General features: G+C 38.3%; 1 protein-coding gene across 2 annotated transcripts in view; it reads right to left on the bottom strand.

Annotated features, from left to right (window-relative positions):
- Positions 1-17,447, bottom strand: part of TTC17 (tetratricopeptide repeat domain 17) — a 140,737-nt gene that overhangs the window by 48,102 nt on the left and 75,188 nt on the right. For both annotated transcript variants that reach the window (XM_059931412.1, XM_059931413.1), the window contains exon 17: positions 8,580-8,750. In XM_059931412.1, the coding sequence (XP_059787395.1) occupies positions 8,580-8,750 (171 nt within the window). The remainder of the gene's footprint in view (positions 1-8,579; positions 8,751-17,447) is intronic.

Raw genomic sequence — 17,447 nt, 5'->3', positions numbered from 1 at the left:
GGAATGGGCTACCCAGGGCGAGACTGAGCTGCCCATGCCCGGAGCAGAAGCACAAGCCAGACAATGCTGGGAGCACTACTGAGAGGGAGGGGACCATCAGAGGGTGATTAAAAAAGGTGACTGTGTTTGATAAGAAGCAGTATTAATAATCTTGGAAGAGAGGTTTCAAGAAGAGTTTTAGGGAGCAGAGTCTGAAAAGATAAGTGCTACATTCAAAATGAAATAGATCGAGAATAAACAGAGGTAAAGGTCACACATTCAAAGAAATGACCAGCAAGACAAAATCCTTCCTTCAAAGTTTGGACTCAAAACATCTCCTCCAGAAAGTCTTCTTACATGATTAATATCCATTTACTATTAGACTGTGGTTTCTGAAGGAAAGCAGGCCCATTCTACCCTTAAGGATATGTTCCTTTGTCTCACAAAATAGAAAGTATACTCTGGAATTAGACAAAGTTGGTTTCAAATTAGGGCTTCACCACCATAGGACCTTGGGCAATTCTGCCTGGAGTTCTAGTGCCTTCTCTGCAGCAACATGGATAGACTTGGAGGGCATTATGCTAAGTGAAATAAGTCAGACAGAAGAGGCAAATATTGTATGATACCAGTTATATGTGGAATCTAAAAAATATAACAAACTAGTGAATATAACAAAAAAGAAGCAGATTCACAGATATAGAGAACAAACTAGAGGTTACCAGTGAGGAGAGGGAAGGAGGGAGGGGCAATATAGGAGTAGGGGATTAAGAGGTACAAACTATTAGGTATAAAATAAGCTACAAGGATATATTCTACAACACGGAGAATGGCCAATATTTTATAACAACTACAAATGGAGGATAACCTTTAAGAATCACTATATCGTACATCTGTAACATATAACATTGTGCAGCAACTATACTTCAATTAAAAAAAAAGCAGTGATCTCTTTTTTGAAGTCAGAGTATAAACCTGTGGACTGAAGACTTAATGCATAAACAATGGCATAAAATTTCAAGCCAGTAATCAGAAAGCACAAAAGGCTTAGATTAAATTACTCAGACTAAGGTAGGCAGGGAAATGATTCACTTCTGAGAAGAAAACAACAATCATGAGTTTTCATTTGCACCACTGGTGCTCTTCCTTCTTTTATCTGGGTTAGGATAGTTAAGAGAAGACTGAGAATTTGGAGAAAATAACCTAGAAAAGCAAACAGGGAATTGTTCCTGTAATAACTCTTGTGCAAAAATGTCAGGGCCCCCTTTACTGACGTTCATTGAGCAGATACTGTGTGTATGTATTTGTGAGGACTTTAGCTCACAAGCAGCCTCTAAGTCGGGAAGCAGCAGAGTCACGCCTGTGTTTGTATTGATAGAAATGAACACTTCCTGAGTTCCATCTGTGTCATAGTCCATCTCTGTAGTGGTACAAATGTTTCCCTAAGTTATTTCATTTAAATATTCAAGAGCACTCTGAGGCTTTTTTTTTTTTTTTGAGGTAAGGAAGGCTCAGCTTGCCCAATATTTAACAACTAAGTAGGTGGCAGAGCCAGGACATGATAACAATATCTCTGACTACAAAACCTACGCTCCACAGATCAGGTTTCTGGGGCAGGAATTCTGGAGTAGATGATGAGGTATTAAAGCAGCGGTTTTAAAAATGTTAATCAGCGACACGATTTTCACCAATCCTTAGCAAAGTGAGAAACAAAAAAAGAACATGTATCTAAAGTTATAATACACACAACTTATGTCCATCCAGATACACATTTGTTGGTGTAAAGTTGCCAACTGTCCATTTTTGAGAAAGACTGACCTTTATTCTAAGATTGCCTTTGTACTTTTTTGACATTAAAATGTTGTTTTATAAAATAATGGTAATAGCAGATGCTAGTTTTCTTTAAAAATGACCTTACAAATTAAAAAATAAAGTTCTAATCTATCAAAACCCTATTTCTTTTTTTTAAATTTTATTTATTTTTTTATACAGCAGGTTCTTATTAGTTATCCATTTTACACATATTAGTATATTTATGTCAATCCCAATCTCCCAATTCATCACACCACCACCCCCACCCCCCTGCTACTTTCCCCCCTTAGTGTCCATACATTTGTTCTCTACATCTGAGTCTCTATTTCTGCCCTGCAAACTGGTTCATCTGTACCATTTTTCTAGGTTCCACATATATGCATTAGATACGATATTTGTTTTTCTCTTTCTGACTTACTTCACTCTGTATGACAGTCTCTAGATCCATCCATGTCTCTACAAATGACCAAATTTTGTTCCTTTTTATGGCTGAGTAATATTCCATTGTATATATGTTCCACATCTTCTTTATCCATTCGTCTATCGATGGGCATTTAGGTTGCTTCCATGACCTGGCTATTGAGAATAGTGCTGCAGTGAACAATGGGATGCATGTGTCTTTTTGAATTATGGTTTTCTCTGGGTATATGCCCAGTAGTAGGACTGCTGGGTCATATGGTAATTCTATTTTTAGTTTTTTAAGGAATCTCCATACTGTTCCCCATAGCGGCTGTATCAATTTACATTCCCACCAACAGTGCAAGCAGGTTCCCTTTTCTCCACACCCTCTCCAGCATTTGTTGTTTGTAGATTTTCTGATGCCCATTCTAACTGGTGTGAGGTGATACCTCATTGTAGTTTTGATTTGCATTTCTCTAATAATTAGTGATGTTGAGCATCCTTTCACGTGTTTGTTGGCAATCTGTATGTCTTCTTTGGAGAAATGTCTATTTAGGTCTTCTGCCCATTTTTGGATTGGGTTGTTTGTTTTTTTAATATTGAGCTGCATGAGCTGTTTATATATTTTGGAGATTAATCCTTTGTCTGTTGCTTCATTTGCAAATACTTTCTCCCATTCTGAGGGCTGTCTTTTCGTCTTGTTTGTAGTTTCCTTTGCTTTGCAAAAGCTTTTAAGTATCATTAGGTCCCATTTGTTTATTTTTGTTTTTATTTCCATTACTCTAGGAGGTGGATCAAAAAAGATCTTGCTGTGATTTATGTCAAAGAGTATTCTTCCTATGTTTTCCTCTAAGAGTTATATAGTGTCCAGTCTTACATTTAGGTCTCTAATCCATTTTGAGTTTTTTTTGTTTTAAATTTATTTATTTATTTATTTATTTTCGGCTGTGTTGGGTCTTCATTTCTGTGCGAGGGCTTTCTCTAGTTGCGGCAAGTGGGGGTCACTCTTCATCACGGTGTGTGGGCCTCTCACTATCGCGGCCTCTCTTGTTGTGAAGCACAGGCTCCAGACGCGCAGGCTCAGTAGTTGTGGCTCACGGGCCCAGTTGCTCCGCAGCATGTGGGATCTTCCCAGACCAGGGCTCGAACCTGTGTCCCCTGCATTGGCAGGCAGATTCTCAACCACTGCACCACCAGGGAAGCCCCCATTTTGAGTTTATTTTTGTGTATTGTGTTAGGGAGTGTTCTAATTTCATTCTTTTACATGTAGCTGTCCAGTTTTCCCAGCACCACTTATTGAGACTGTCTTTTTTCCACTGTATATCCTTGCCTCCTTTGTCACAGATTAGTTGACCATAGGTGCGTGGGCTTATCTCTGGGCTTTCTATCCTGTTCCATTGATCTACATTTCTGTTTTTGTGCCAGTACCATATTGTCTTGATTACTGTAGCTTTGTAGTATATAGTCTGAAGTCAGGGAGTCTGATTCCTCCAGCTCCAGTGTTTTCCCTCAAGACTGCTTTGGCTATTCGGGGTCTTTTGTGTCCCCATACAAATTTTAAGATTTTTTGTTCTGGTTCTGTAAAAAATGCCATTGGTAATTTGATAGGGATTGCACTGAATCTGTAGCTTGCTTTGGGTAGTATAGTCATTTTCACAATATTGATTCTTCCAATCCAAGAACATGGTATATCTCTCCATCTGTTGGTATCATCTTTAATTTCTTTCATCAGTGTCTTATAGTTTTTTGCATACAGGTCTTTTGTCTGCCTAAGTAGGTTTATTCCTAGGTATTTTATACTTTCTGTTGCAATGGTAAATGGGATTGTTTCCTTAATTTATCTTTCAGATTTTTCATCATTAGTGTATAGGAATGCAAGAGATTTCTGTGCATTAATTTTGTATCCTGCAACCTTACCAAATTCATTGATTAGCTCTAGTAGTTTTCTGGTGGCATCTTTCAGATTCTCTATGTATAGTATTATGTCATCTGCAATCAGTGACAATTTGTATTCCTTTTATTTCTTTTTCTTCTCTGATTGCCGTGGCTAGGACTTCCAAAACTATGCTGAATAATAGTGGCGAGAGTGGACATCCTTGTCTTGTTCCTGATCTTAGAGGAAATGCTTTCAGTTTTTCACCACTGAGAATGATGTTTGCTGTGGCTTTGTCGTATATGGCCTTTATTATGTTGAGGTAGGTTCCCTCTATGCCCACTTTCTGGAGAGTTTTTATCATAAATGGGTGTTGAATTTTGTCTAAAGCTTTTTCTGTGTCTATTGAGATGATCATATGATTTTTATTCTTCAATTTGTTAATATGGTATATCACATTGATTGATTTGCATATATTGAAGAATCCTTGCATCCCTGGGATAAATCCCACCTGATCATGGTGTATGATCCTTTTAATGTGTTGTTGGATTTTGTGTGCTAGTATTTTGTTGAGGATTTTTGCATCTATATTCATCAGTGATATTGGTTGGTAATTTTCTTTTTTTGTAGTATCTTTGGTTTTGGTATCAGGGTGATGATGGCCTCATAGAATGAGTTTGGGAGTGTTCCTTCCTCTGCAATTTTTTGGAAGAGTTTGAGAAGGATGGGTGTTAGCTCTTCTCTATATGTTTGATAGAATTCACCTGTGAAGCCATCTGGTCCTGGACTTTTGTTTGTTGGAAGATTTTTAATCACAGTTTCAATTTCATTACTTGTGACTGGTCTGTTCATATTTTCTATTTCTTCCTGGTTCAGTCTTGGAAGGTTATATCTTTCTAAGAATTTGTCCACTTCTTCCAGGTTGTCCATTTTATTGGCACAGTTGCTTGTAGTAGTAGTCTCTTAGGATGGTTTGTATTTCTGTGGTGTCTGTTGTAAATTCTCCTTTTTCATTTCTAATTTTATTAATTTGAGTCCTCTCCCTCTTTTTCTTGATGAGTCTGGCTAATGGTTTATCAATTTTGTTTATCTTCTCAAAGAACAAGCTTTCAGTTTTACTGATCTTTGCTATTGTTTTCTTTGTTTCTATTTCATTTATTTCTGCTCTGATCTTTATGATTTCTTTCCTTCTGCTAACTTTGGGTTTTATTTGTTCTTCTTTCCCTAGTTCCTTTAGGTGTAAGGTTAGATTGTTTGAGATTTTTCTTGTTTCTTGAGCTAGGCTTGTATTGCTATAAACTTCCCTCTTAGAACTGGTTTTGCTGCATCCCATAGGTCAAACCCCTATTTCTGAGAACCACAGGCAAATGATATACAGTGTACGGAAGCTGAAGGCCTGAGGATGAGCTTTAGTTATACGTCACCTACTGAAGATGTTAGGCAAGGTACCTAACTACCCTGAGTCTCAATTTTCTCAGCTACAAGATAGGGTTAATATCTATTTCAGAAGGTTAATACACAGTTCATAACTTTGTAAGGTATAAAGTACCACAAAAAGGTAGTGATTATCATAATAATTTATGGTTACTGGAGCGGGCTTAACTATTTGTATTTCTTTAAAATTTCCTCCAAAAATAGAGTTTTAAAAAATTCTTTAATGTCTATGCTTGACTTTTATTATACCATACTATTTATATTAAAAAATAGAGTCTTTCTGACTCCTAACCACACTATAGGAAACCTGCTGGTATAAACATGCTAACTTATACCATGACTGTGGTCCCTGTGGACTTGTCAGTATCCCAGAATTTAGAAACGGTAAAAAAAAAAAGTTAGTACCTAAGAGTAAAACTAGTAAGAGTCATCATCATACTATAATTAAATTAGCAATGTGAAAAGGAATGCACCCTAAGAGACAGTTTGCATAATGTTGAAGGGACCTGGCAAACACCTAGCCCCAGCCAGGGCAACCATTCAGTGTTCCCAGTATGGGGATGGAATGGAACTACATGGGAAACATGGAACTAAAGAAACTTAAACACTAGGTTATCTGCCTCAAGCAATGATGTATTTGGAAAACGAAGAGACAAAGAATAAGATTTTGGTTGGGTTTTATTTTGAATTGTCGTAGGAAAAGACTCTAATTTGGTTGTCATGAGTATTCCACTCATTAAGGAGTTGTATTGGAACAGGAACAGTTTCTGTAAACTGAAAAAAATACCCCAGGACTTCCCTGGTGGTCCAGTGGTTAAGACTCCGTGCTTCCACTGCAGGGGGCGTGGGTTTGATCCCTGGTCGAGGAACTAAGATCCTGCATGCCCTGTGGCATGGCCAAAAAAAAAAAAAAAAAAAACCCAAAAAACCCCAAAACCCCTTAACATCACTCAGTATCAGCCTCCCTCATGATGTTCATTTGGTTGTATGGGTACCTGATGTCAGTAAGAGACGTGAGGCTGCCAGGCACTAGAGAGGAGTAGACCCAATGGGAATGAACAAAGTGGCCATCTGGTTTAAAAGTCAATTTCTTTTGAGTTGGTAAATGGGAAATTAATTTCCTTAAAGCCCAATGATTTCTGGTAGAACTGATGAAACTAATTCCCTAAACCTGCAAAAGTGAAGGTCACAACTTCCCCCTTTGAGGTCTAGCTTGCTTCTCTTAGACATTGTTTTTTTATACACAATACCACTTAGAAGGAAACACAAGATTTTGTAATTGCTAAATATGTTAATCCAATCTACACAGGAGGGCAAAAGACACATTTCATTACTCTAACAAATATTTACTATACACAGGAATATAAAGTTATAAAGGACACAATATATAAGAAGCTCACAGTCTGATGGAACATAAGACATACAAGCAATTAATACTGTATAAAATATACCTTGACAAAAAGTAGGAACAAGACAGCAAATGGAGCAACTAAATGCTTGGAGACCTTTGTAAATGCTTCACAGAGGAGATGACATTTGAGCTGGATCTTGGAGATGCATGGGAGTTGTCTATAAAAAACACAGAATATGCAGGGGTCCTTCCCAGCCTATGCAAAGACACGGAGGCTCAAAGCAGCATGGCACGTGAGGGAAATAGTGAAAGGTCTGTACTTCCTGCTATGCAGAGTACTAGTAGACGGTACAGTTCAGTTGGAGACAGAATCAAGGGCTAAACTGCCTCATATCCCACATTAAGACATTTGGACTCTTCCAATAGGTAATAGCTACTGAAAACTTTAAATGTAGGCAACTTACCAGATCAGGTCTGATTTCAGAAACAACTCTTTGGACACACAAGAAATTGGTAACAGGGGTTGTTTCTGCTTTTTAAATTGTATACCAATTTCTATGTATTATCTCTCTCTTTCTCCCCTACACACACACATGCCCTCTGCCTCTCTCGCACTCTCCATACATAGACTGAAGTAAAGGACTAGATATAGGGAAGCCAATCGTGAACCTACTACAACAGCCCTGGCAGAAATGAAGAAAGTCTAAATTCAGACAGTGCCACAAAGAACAGATGAAGAGATGATATATTTAACAGGTTTTAGGGATTGACTGGACATAGTGATGACTGGATGAGTTGTGCCATTAACAGGGAGCAGGAATATAGGAACTAGAAACAGTTCAGGAAGTAGGGCAAAATGAGGACAAGTTCAATTTTAGGTACGTTAAGTTTGAAATGGCTGTGGCACATCCAGATAAAGAGACCACTAAAAAGGTAGAAATAAGATCTGGAGTCATAAAGAATGTCTTAGCTGAAAATACAGATTTAGAGTCATTGGTATACTCCAAAGTATCTGAAACACCAAGAGATAACACATGGAGGACTAAGAAAAGAAGACCAAGGTTAAGATCCTGGGTAAAAAAAATAAAGGGCAAAGTAAAGAGTAAGTGAATGAAATTGAAAAAAGATATTCTGAGGACAAAGGAAAAGAACCAAGAACAAGTGATATCCCAGAAGCCAAGAGGAGAAGAAGGAGAAAGTTTCAAGCGAGGAGTTGTGCACAGTTCCAAAGGCAGAAAAGAGGTTAAGCAGGATGAGTACTTAAAAGAAGTCACTCATTTTGGCAATTATTAATTGATAATCTTAAAACTTTTTAGCACAGCATAGCTCAAAATGTGGTCATAAAATGGAATTTTAGGAAAGGGCCTGGTAGGCATGCCCGTTATTTCAAATCTTTAAATTTTATTGGGTTAGTATAAATACAACTTGCTTTTTTTTTTTTCAATGACTTACTCAATAGACTAATGACATTAAGAAGAAAGACTACTACATAAATCAAATTTGTTCTAGCAAATGAAGATGTTGAGGTGGAGAAAACAGAAAGAAGTGTGCAGAGCACTTCCACTTTATAGCTTGCCTTCTGCCTCCCAATCTTGAGGGTCACCCTCACGATCTACAATATAGTAAGTGATTGTTAAAAGAAAGAACAAACGCTTGAGAGTAGAGAAAAGCCTAAGCTTCAAGTGTGAGAGTTGATTTTACTCCAGAAGCACAGCTCAGGTCAAATCAACTTACTTTCAAGTCTAAGGACATCTGAGTCCCTCCCTGAATTCTCAACAGAGAGCACAGGGTCTTCCTCTGTTCCTGTCTCAGAGGGCTCTTCTTCAGCGGCATCCAGTGACTGTGAGTTGTCAAAATATTTCTGTTTGTCATGGCTGTTGTCCAGGGTTTTCGCATGACAATTACCTCAATGACAAGAGACACAGATAGAGCACGTTAGAAACCTCTCTTGTGTAGTCCCATAGCTCAAGGTCCCCAACTATCAAGAAGAGCAAAAAGGCGACTGTCGGTTTTTCTCCAGCAGAACATGCACAAATCAGTGAGGTGGAGTGCCCAAAGGCAGACCGTAACTGTGATTCAAGATTTTGCACTGAAGTTCAAGTTTCACCTGTTAGGCTATTGTAAGTATTTGGGGGAAAAAACTGTAACAACAAAGATCAAGTCCCAAGATCTCCTTCCATTCATAATGAATGATTGTGAAACACTTCTCCGAAAGTCAGAAACATCATAAAAAAGTGGTTTTCCTTCTATTTGCCTTTTGAAGGTGATAAGTGACAGATTAGTACCTCAATAAGTCTGGAGATAGATGAATTATAGCCGAAAAATATACCATTCTTGCATCATAGCTTAAAATGAAAGATATACCAAAAGGTAAAGGATTATAAATTAAAAACCAAGGACTTAGAGGGGGATAGTGGTGGCAGAGAATCCACATTTAAGACTGTCAGATCACACAGGTGCCTATTTTTCTTTTGAAAAACAAGTTCTGATCATGTAATAAAGATTTACCTAAGCATAAAATGTCACATCTTGAATGTAATCATAGCACTCTGTGATACCTTCTGACATATATAGTGAGCATGACCTTTTGCTACAATTTTGCCCAGGAGTCGAAGAGCTTTGACCTTATTAGGGATTGTGTGTTAATAGGGATAAAGAGCCACTACCCAGCTCCACCCGATGGACATTCTCCGGGGCTGTTGTGTCTGCTGTAGTGGGGATCTGGCTGGCTGAACAGGTCTCCTCATGTTCCATGTGCGTTGCTACTGAAGGTGCATGTTCAGTGGAAGCCTACATTCATATTATAGGACAATTCTCTGGGTAAGAGTGTAAAAGTAACTTTCCTCCTTTATCAGAACGTCCAAACATTCTCTAAAAGTTTTTTTATTTTTTAAGAGAATGTTGCCCCAAAGAGATGTATGTACCCAATCAGGCTGTCTCTGCAGCAATGGAAATACAAGAAGTCTCTTTCTGGATCTGATGACTCCCTTTCAGATTCCATAATTCTGGAAAGCATTTCTCAGGCCATTTTCCTTATTGTGCCAAGAAAACATAATGGACTCAAAACCTTTCCCAACTTCCTAGGTGAGAGAAAGGGGACTGCATACTTAGGGATTCACTTCCCATTTTCCAGTTCTACACTACCACACATCTGAGGCTACCGTTTTCAACAAGGCTACATCAGAAGCTTTAGCTCTCAAGAAGCTTACAAGACAGTAAATGCAAGACAACAAACAATAATGAGGTAGTCTACTGTGCCAAGTAAGTGCTTCAGAGAATAAGCTTTGAGTAGCTAGAACTTGAATTTTGAAGAATACATAGGATTTAAAAACACAGAACTTCAAAAGGGGGAATTATAAGGAAGGGAATCAATATTTATTGAGTACTTCTGTATTTTTTCTTCCACTTACTCCTCAAAAACACCTTGTGAAATATTATTAATTTCACAGATAAGGAAACTGATTATCAGTGAAACTAAGTAACTTGCCTATTGTTGTAACTGTTGGTCAAACAGTAAGTAAGTAACTAACTGTAAGTAACTAACTAACTTAACAGTAACTTAACAGTAAGTAACTAACTAACTTAACTAACAGTAAGTAAGTAACTGTTGGTCAAACAGTAAGTAAGTGGTAGATCTGGGATTTGAATTAATTCTATTTTACCACAAAGCTTCTTGGCTTTCCCCTAGTCAATGCTACCTCTTTAGCAGAAAAAGTAGGGAAGGTGGCATTCTAGGCAGGGAGGAATAATGTGTTGAGCAAAGCAATAGGAACAGGAATTCTCATTTGTGTTTGGGAGACAATGAGAAATACGATTTGATAGAGATGGAAAGTGTGGAGTGTGTGGGCCCTGGAGGGCTAAGAAAAGAAGCCATGAGCAATGGTAGTTGCTTTCTTTCTCCAGATTCTCCTGAGAGGACAGACAGAGGTTGCAGATTTGCCTCTACTTCTGTCTTCACCACCTAGTACGTGCAATTAAGTACGGGGAAACCAAGCATAAGAGCATTAAAATAAAACAGAGCAATGACAACAACAACTCTACACACCCAACTGACTAAAATTCACTATGAAGAACAGCATGCTTTTCAGAGGCAATTCTTAATTGGGAAATAAATAAGCATGACTATTAAAAGCAGAGAGGAAAAAATGATGACAGTGATACTGATAATTTTAAACATGTTTTCCTAGTGAATATTCTCTCTGCCTTCAGCTTTGGTGAATTTGCCTCTAAAGCATTTTTCATCTTGACACAGGTCAAGTAAAGCAAAAAGATAAACCTTTAACACTGGAACCCAGTGAAATTCTAGCTGTGTTTCCTGCAGTTGATTTCCTCCTCCAACCTTTGCCATCTTATTTTTCTCTCCCACCCTCTTTCTACTATAAAAATTTAATTGGTTTCATCTTTTAAAATGTCTGCAATATTTAAAAATGCTCTCTAGGTAATTTATAAGATACGATGTGAAGCTAAAATTAGTCCTCTTGCAGGACCTCTAACCCAGACACCCTCTTGAAGCAAGCCTTCTGCATTCTAAGAATGTCTTGCCCTCCAACTCAGGAAATTGGGGCCAATACCTCTGAGGGAGAGGGCAGGAAAGGGGATCAGGGAGATCTGGGGGAATTAAAGGAGGCATAAGAAGTTTATGTTAGGATATTTCTTAGAAATAGGCACAGTCAAAATGATCATGTAAAAACTACATACTTTAAAATTAGAACTATTAATATGAATTTTCTTAGGTTGACAGTTAAAAACAGACTGGTTTAGCATTCTGGTGTGATTTCCATGATTATCTAGGGTAATCATAGAAAGTCATATTGCCTAAATTTTGAATTACTCCTTCCAGTTGCCTGAGGGAGAACTGAAGAATTTCAGAAAAAATAAGTTTCTATTCTTTGGACTATAGTATAGGTCTACTCTAGCTCAAAGGGGAACTAAAAAAAAGTTGCCTATGTAGAAAAATATTGCTTGTCTTCCCAGCAAAGGCAGAGATGATGTTCTTATTAAAGAAACACAAGAAAATGTTGGAGAAGGAAAAATGGAAAGACACCTAAAAAGTAAAAAGTCATCTTCCGTGCATAAGGCTATTATTTTTTGCTAATGCAAAAATGAGGAGATTCTGTGACTTGGACTAACCTTGAGAGGTATGTTTTTGTTGTTGTTGTTGTTTTTGGAACTACATGATTTAAATGAAATGCTTTAGATAACAAGGTTCCAGGTGAAAATGGAAACACTTTTCTCTGCTTAATGCTCTATACTTGCTTGCAAAGCATTTAGCAATTCAAATCCTGGCAGTCTGGTTTTTCTTAGAAGTAAGAGAGTACAAGGCAACACCAACTAAGCATGAAACTCCAAAGAGGGTATTTCTGATTCTGGAACTGCTATGAGATCTTAGACATAGCAACATCCTTTTCTGTGGTTAGAGTATTGACTGCATAAGTTGGGTTATTAATATTAACCTCCCCTACAAGGGTGTTCTGGAAAACAACTAAATATTTAATATACCTTGTCAAAGCATAAGTCTCCTAAGGGAGAAAGGCACAATTTATTCTGTGGCTAAACAGATTTTCAGAGTAAACTAAGTTCTCGGGAACTCCTACCATGACTAAGGTTAAAGAAATCTCCTATCTTCTCATATAAATTCTGTTTACAAAGGTCCTAGAAGAATATTTATTTTCTAACTGGAGTTGGGTAACCACTTACTTGTTAAAAAGAATTCTTCTCTTCTCTTCTTTTTTAAGAATTCTTCTCTTCTGAATCTCGTAAGTTGGTAAGAGATTCCTGGTTGGGTTAGGAATCCTTTAGGGTTAGTTGTAAGAAAGAAATGCCACAAAATTGAGAGGCCTCAGAACTTTGTAAGAGCCAAGTAACTAATTTCATATTTATTTCTCTAGTAGGATATGTATCTTTTAGGAAAAATAGTAATATAAATTGTGAAGTGAACGAAAGTGTATCTTTCAGTTGTGCACCATTACTATGCAAGATTACTTTAAAATATTATGAGGGAACTTTAACTGTGGGTGGCATGTGGGGCTTGGTACTACACAGAGAAATAGGCATACGTGAAGCAGTAAGAAACCTCACTGGGAACAGATTCCTTTATGATTTCCACCTCCAGAGGTTGTGACAAAGTCTTGCAGACATTGTTCTAAGAGGAGCATTCCATGGTATGAATTCAAATCCTGCCTCAGCTGCAGCCTTACCATATGAACCTTGGCAAATCAATTCCCTTCTCTGTGTCTAGGTTCTTTATCTGAAATGGAGAGAGAAGCTACTGTGCTACAATAAGAGGAGCTGTAGGAAACACTATTGCTGAAACCACTGTGAACATAAGCATACAGAACTCCTTGAATTTAGGTGAACCTAGGATGCTGATGGCTGCACCTGAGACAAGGGAAACTGCCTCACTTCCTCTGTCCTGTGCTGTCCTCCACTTAGAAAGATGAGAGAAATCATTTTGACGGAAGTAATGGCTCAGACTTGTTCCCATTCAGCAATTACTGCTGAATGGAATTCTGTGCAGGAGGTTTAAAAGTAATAGTTATGTACTGGCTGACCTTAAAAGTACGGCAATGACAGAAAACACCATACTAAAAACTTGAAATCAGCAACCTCAGGATTATACAGGTATTCCCTCGTGGTGAGGTGAATGAGTCACAAGTGAGCTTAAAAAGGAAAAACTAAGAAAGAAAAGTGTGTGACCTCAAAAGAAAAGAGAGAGTGAGAGAGAGAGAGAGAGAGAGAGAGAGAGGGATTCCCTTTTACTACATATTCTAGAGTTAAATTCTATCCTGGGTAACACTCTCTTCACACATGGTGGGGGAATCTGATTTGCCCAAGAGTTCAGAGGTGCATTGATTTCTATAGACCTATACTCCCTGCCTTCTTTTAGAGAAGAAAAAAGAGAACTAGCAATAAATCTGGCCTCTTTGTCTTGCCACGTGGCCATCACTTAAGTGACTAAAGCACAGGGAGCAAAGTCAGCACCAGTTGAGACACAGATACCATGACATGGAGACTGTGGAAGACATGACTCCAGTGATGCAATTCAAGCTCTCCACAGCTGTAACTTCCTCCACAAATGTGAAAGATCAGGTTAGATGTCTAAACAAGGGAATTTAAACATTTACTGGAAGTTTACTAGGAAAGATTTTCCCGTGTAGAAACTATATTGAAAAAGAAAGAAAATTAACTGCCATAGCTGCTGTTGAATATTTTATTGTTATTATTAAATTTAAATCTCTGTCTTACTTCAGCCTAGGGAAATTTGTTTCAAGCAAGAATGTTGGGGAAACAAATCCAATAGATTCTCACACTTACTGATTTACCCGTAAATGTCAGTTTTTCAATGAGGGTCAACAAGGACATTTGTAACTTTCATTAAAAACAGTGCAGACAGGAGAAAATACAGGCTATCTATTAGATGTGTCATCTTCTAGCGGACACAACATGTGCCTTCAAATGAGATAATTCCTTTTCTATTCCCCCTCCTATTGTGTGGGAGCTGCAGACCTCAAAAGAAGATCTATATCTATATATGTATGTTGAGTGGGGGTCTGGGATAAAGCATTCTGGATAAACAGTGGGTGGGTATGAGTTAATTACCCTCTATTACTAGGTATTTTCAGTAGTTCAAACCTGAAATGCCATTAGCTAATTTGCAATTTAAGCACATTCTATGGGCTAAACATTGGGAGGACGGTGTGGAATGCATGGTGGGCCAGGGTATGAAGATGAAAAACAGGACTGGTCCCTGCTCTAAATGAGCTAGAGAAGTCCTGTAGGAGAGTAGCATCTTGTACACAAGAAACTGTAATGGCAAGTCACAGGAGCTGAAGGAGAGGCGCAGGTGGAACGACCGGTTATGCATTACTTAATAATTAAGGGATCAGTAAGGCATATAGCAGAAGTGGGCCTTGAAGGATGGGCAAGATTAGAATTTTCGTGCGGGGGGAGGGCAGGAGGGAGGGTTATGGGGAAGAGCTACTGAAAACAATATAAGCCAACACAAGGAGCCAGGAGAGCGGGGTGTCTGTGGTAAAGAAAACAAGTATTCCACAATAGCATCATCATACGTCATGGTCTGGTACAACTTCCACTGACTTTGCAAAAGACAGAATGATATTAAAGTCCTTATGTGGTCAGTGAGCTTAAATTAAGCATGTCTATTTGCGTCAACCACATATTCTTGCAGTGAGTTGGCTTCATGCAATTCTTAATACCTAGAATAAGCCTATAAACAGAGGGTTGGGATGAAGGAACAGGGGAGAGCTTAGATTTCCTAGCTACTCACAACCTTTGCAGTTTATATTTACCTCTTCTTTCTCTTGCTGCAAGTGATTGGTCACCTGCTGATGTCAAGGAAAAAAGTCTAGTAGAAAAATCAATAGATTTAACTCTGCTCCCCCTCCTCAAACTATAAATGGAGGCCCAGAGATATGCATAATGGGAAAGGGACCTACCATCAGAAGCATTTACTGCCATTAGGCTTGCGCTTTTTCCTAAAGCAAGGATATAATGCAAGGCCAAGGCTAATAAAATGTCAAAGGCTACTTGGTCTTTTTTACTCCTCAGACTAAGTGGATTATAAGAACAGTATCTTTAAATGAGAACACAAGAGCCTAGTTATTCCATGATTGTTAAGGACTTGAGCCTAGTAATATCTCATAGGACTTTGATATGAGGACAAAGAGGGTTAGGAATTGTCCTTTACACTGGTTTGGGTAATAAGTATGAATATTTAAACCAAGGTTAACAGAAAGGCCACTGAAGTCCCGCTACCACAGAACATTTTGAGCAAGGCCTTGTGGCTTTCAGTAAGAAAGTTCCCTAGCTGCCTGATATCAGACTCACTTTAGGGGTTTGGGAGTAAGACAGGAACTTTGAGTGTATCTACCTAAATCTAAGTACATATGGTCAGTGCACTAAATCAAGTGAAAAGCATAGAAAAATAAATGATAGTATCATACTGTTTCCTTTTGCTTTATATCACCAAATGAAAGTTGCCTGGAGGCATTCACCTCAGTGGCCACTTAGCACATAATAAATAACACGGTTTCTAGGACCTTGCTCTCTCCCAGTTTTTAACATTTATGGTATTTAGGCAGTGTACTGTGAGGGAGGTGGTGAATTATTTGTTTTGTTCATGTTAGGTTTTCCTCTAGCTGTATTTCACATCATCAAGGGAAATTGGCTATATTACTATAGGTATACCAGGACTCAGAAGTTTAGATCAACACCACATACCCTATCAGCTGCTACTGACCTCTAGTTCCTTCTCCTGAAATTTGATATGCTTGTTTTATTTTATTATTTTTTAAAATAATTATCATTTTGGATATTTGTGATCTGACTGGGTTATTAAGTAATGCATGACAGCTAAAGCAGTTTAAACTGCTTTCAGACTGGCAAGTATTGAATGGCAAATTTAGATTTGTTGTTATATCAATAAAAATAAACTAAATGAGAAGACAAGAGAATCCAAAGCTGTGTTCTTTTCAACAGCTATGAAATATGATTTAAATTTCTCCTGTATTTTCAAGATCATAACTAAATAAACTTTGGTGCTCAAGAAAAAGTAACAGACTACTGAGATTTTCTTCGTCAAAGATCACAACAGTTTAGTATGAAATAAATTCGACTACTTGTAATAACTAACACTGAAAGAAAAAAGAGGGGAAAAAACCCAAACCAGCATATACACGGACACATATATATATGCCAGGTATCCTCAGTCATATGTATTTTAAATCTCATGAATGCTCTTTTCTACTGATTATCAGGCTCAACTGCTTTATTTCCATCAGCCCATGGAACTGAGTTAAAAAAAAATTATTCAATGATTAAACTTGTAAAGGGGTTGAAATACTTGGTGCTCACTGTTTTTTGTTTTTTCTTAATAAATTTATTTATTTTACTTATTTATTTTTGGCTGCGTTGGGTCTTCATTGCTGCGTGCGGGCGTTCTCTAGTTGCGGCGAGCAGGGGCTACTCTTTCATTGCAGTGCGCGGGCTTCTCATCGCAGTGGCTTCTCTTGTTGCAGAGCACAGGCTCTAGGGGTGTGGGCTTCAGTAGTTGTGGCTCGTGAGCTCTAGAGCACAGGCTCAGTAGTTGTGGTGCATGGGCTTAGTTGCTCTGGGGCATGTGGGATCGAACCCGTGTCCCCTGCATTGGTAGGCAGATTCTTAACCACTGCACCACCAGGGAAGCCCCTATTATTTTGTTGTTCTTTTTGGCCGCACCTTGCAGCTTGTGGGATTTTAGTTCCCTGACCAGGGATTAAAGCTGGGCCCATGGCAGTGAAAGCACCGAGTCCTAACCACTGGACAGCCAGGGAACTGCCGGTGCTCACTGTTTCAAACAAGAACTCCAAAACTGGGAATTCATTTCAACTAGTTGGTTTGCAGTGCATGTAAAGAATTTTCTGAGGTATAGGTCACTTATAAAAGAGCCCACTCTAATGTAGCATGGAGTGTGTGTGTGTGTGTGTGTGTGTGTGTGTGTGAGAGAGAGAGAGAGAGAGAGAGAGAGAGAGAGAGAGAGAGAGAGAGAGAGAGACAGTGAGTTAGTTCTGCCAATTAGAATAATCTTTTTGAATGGGGAGGAGT

Source organism: Balaenoptera ricei, chromosome 8 (genome assembly GCF_028023285.1).
Source record: "Balaenoptera ricei isolate mBalRic1 chromosome 8, mBalRic1.hap2, whole genome shotgun sequence".
Classification (NCBI taxonomy): domain Eukaryota; kingdom Metazoa; phylum Chordata; class Mammalia; order Artiodactyla; family Balaenopteridae; genus Balaenoptera; species Balaenoptera ricei.
This window is presented reverse-complemented; position numbering and strand designations above follow the sequence as displayed.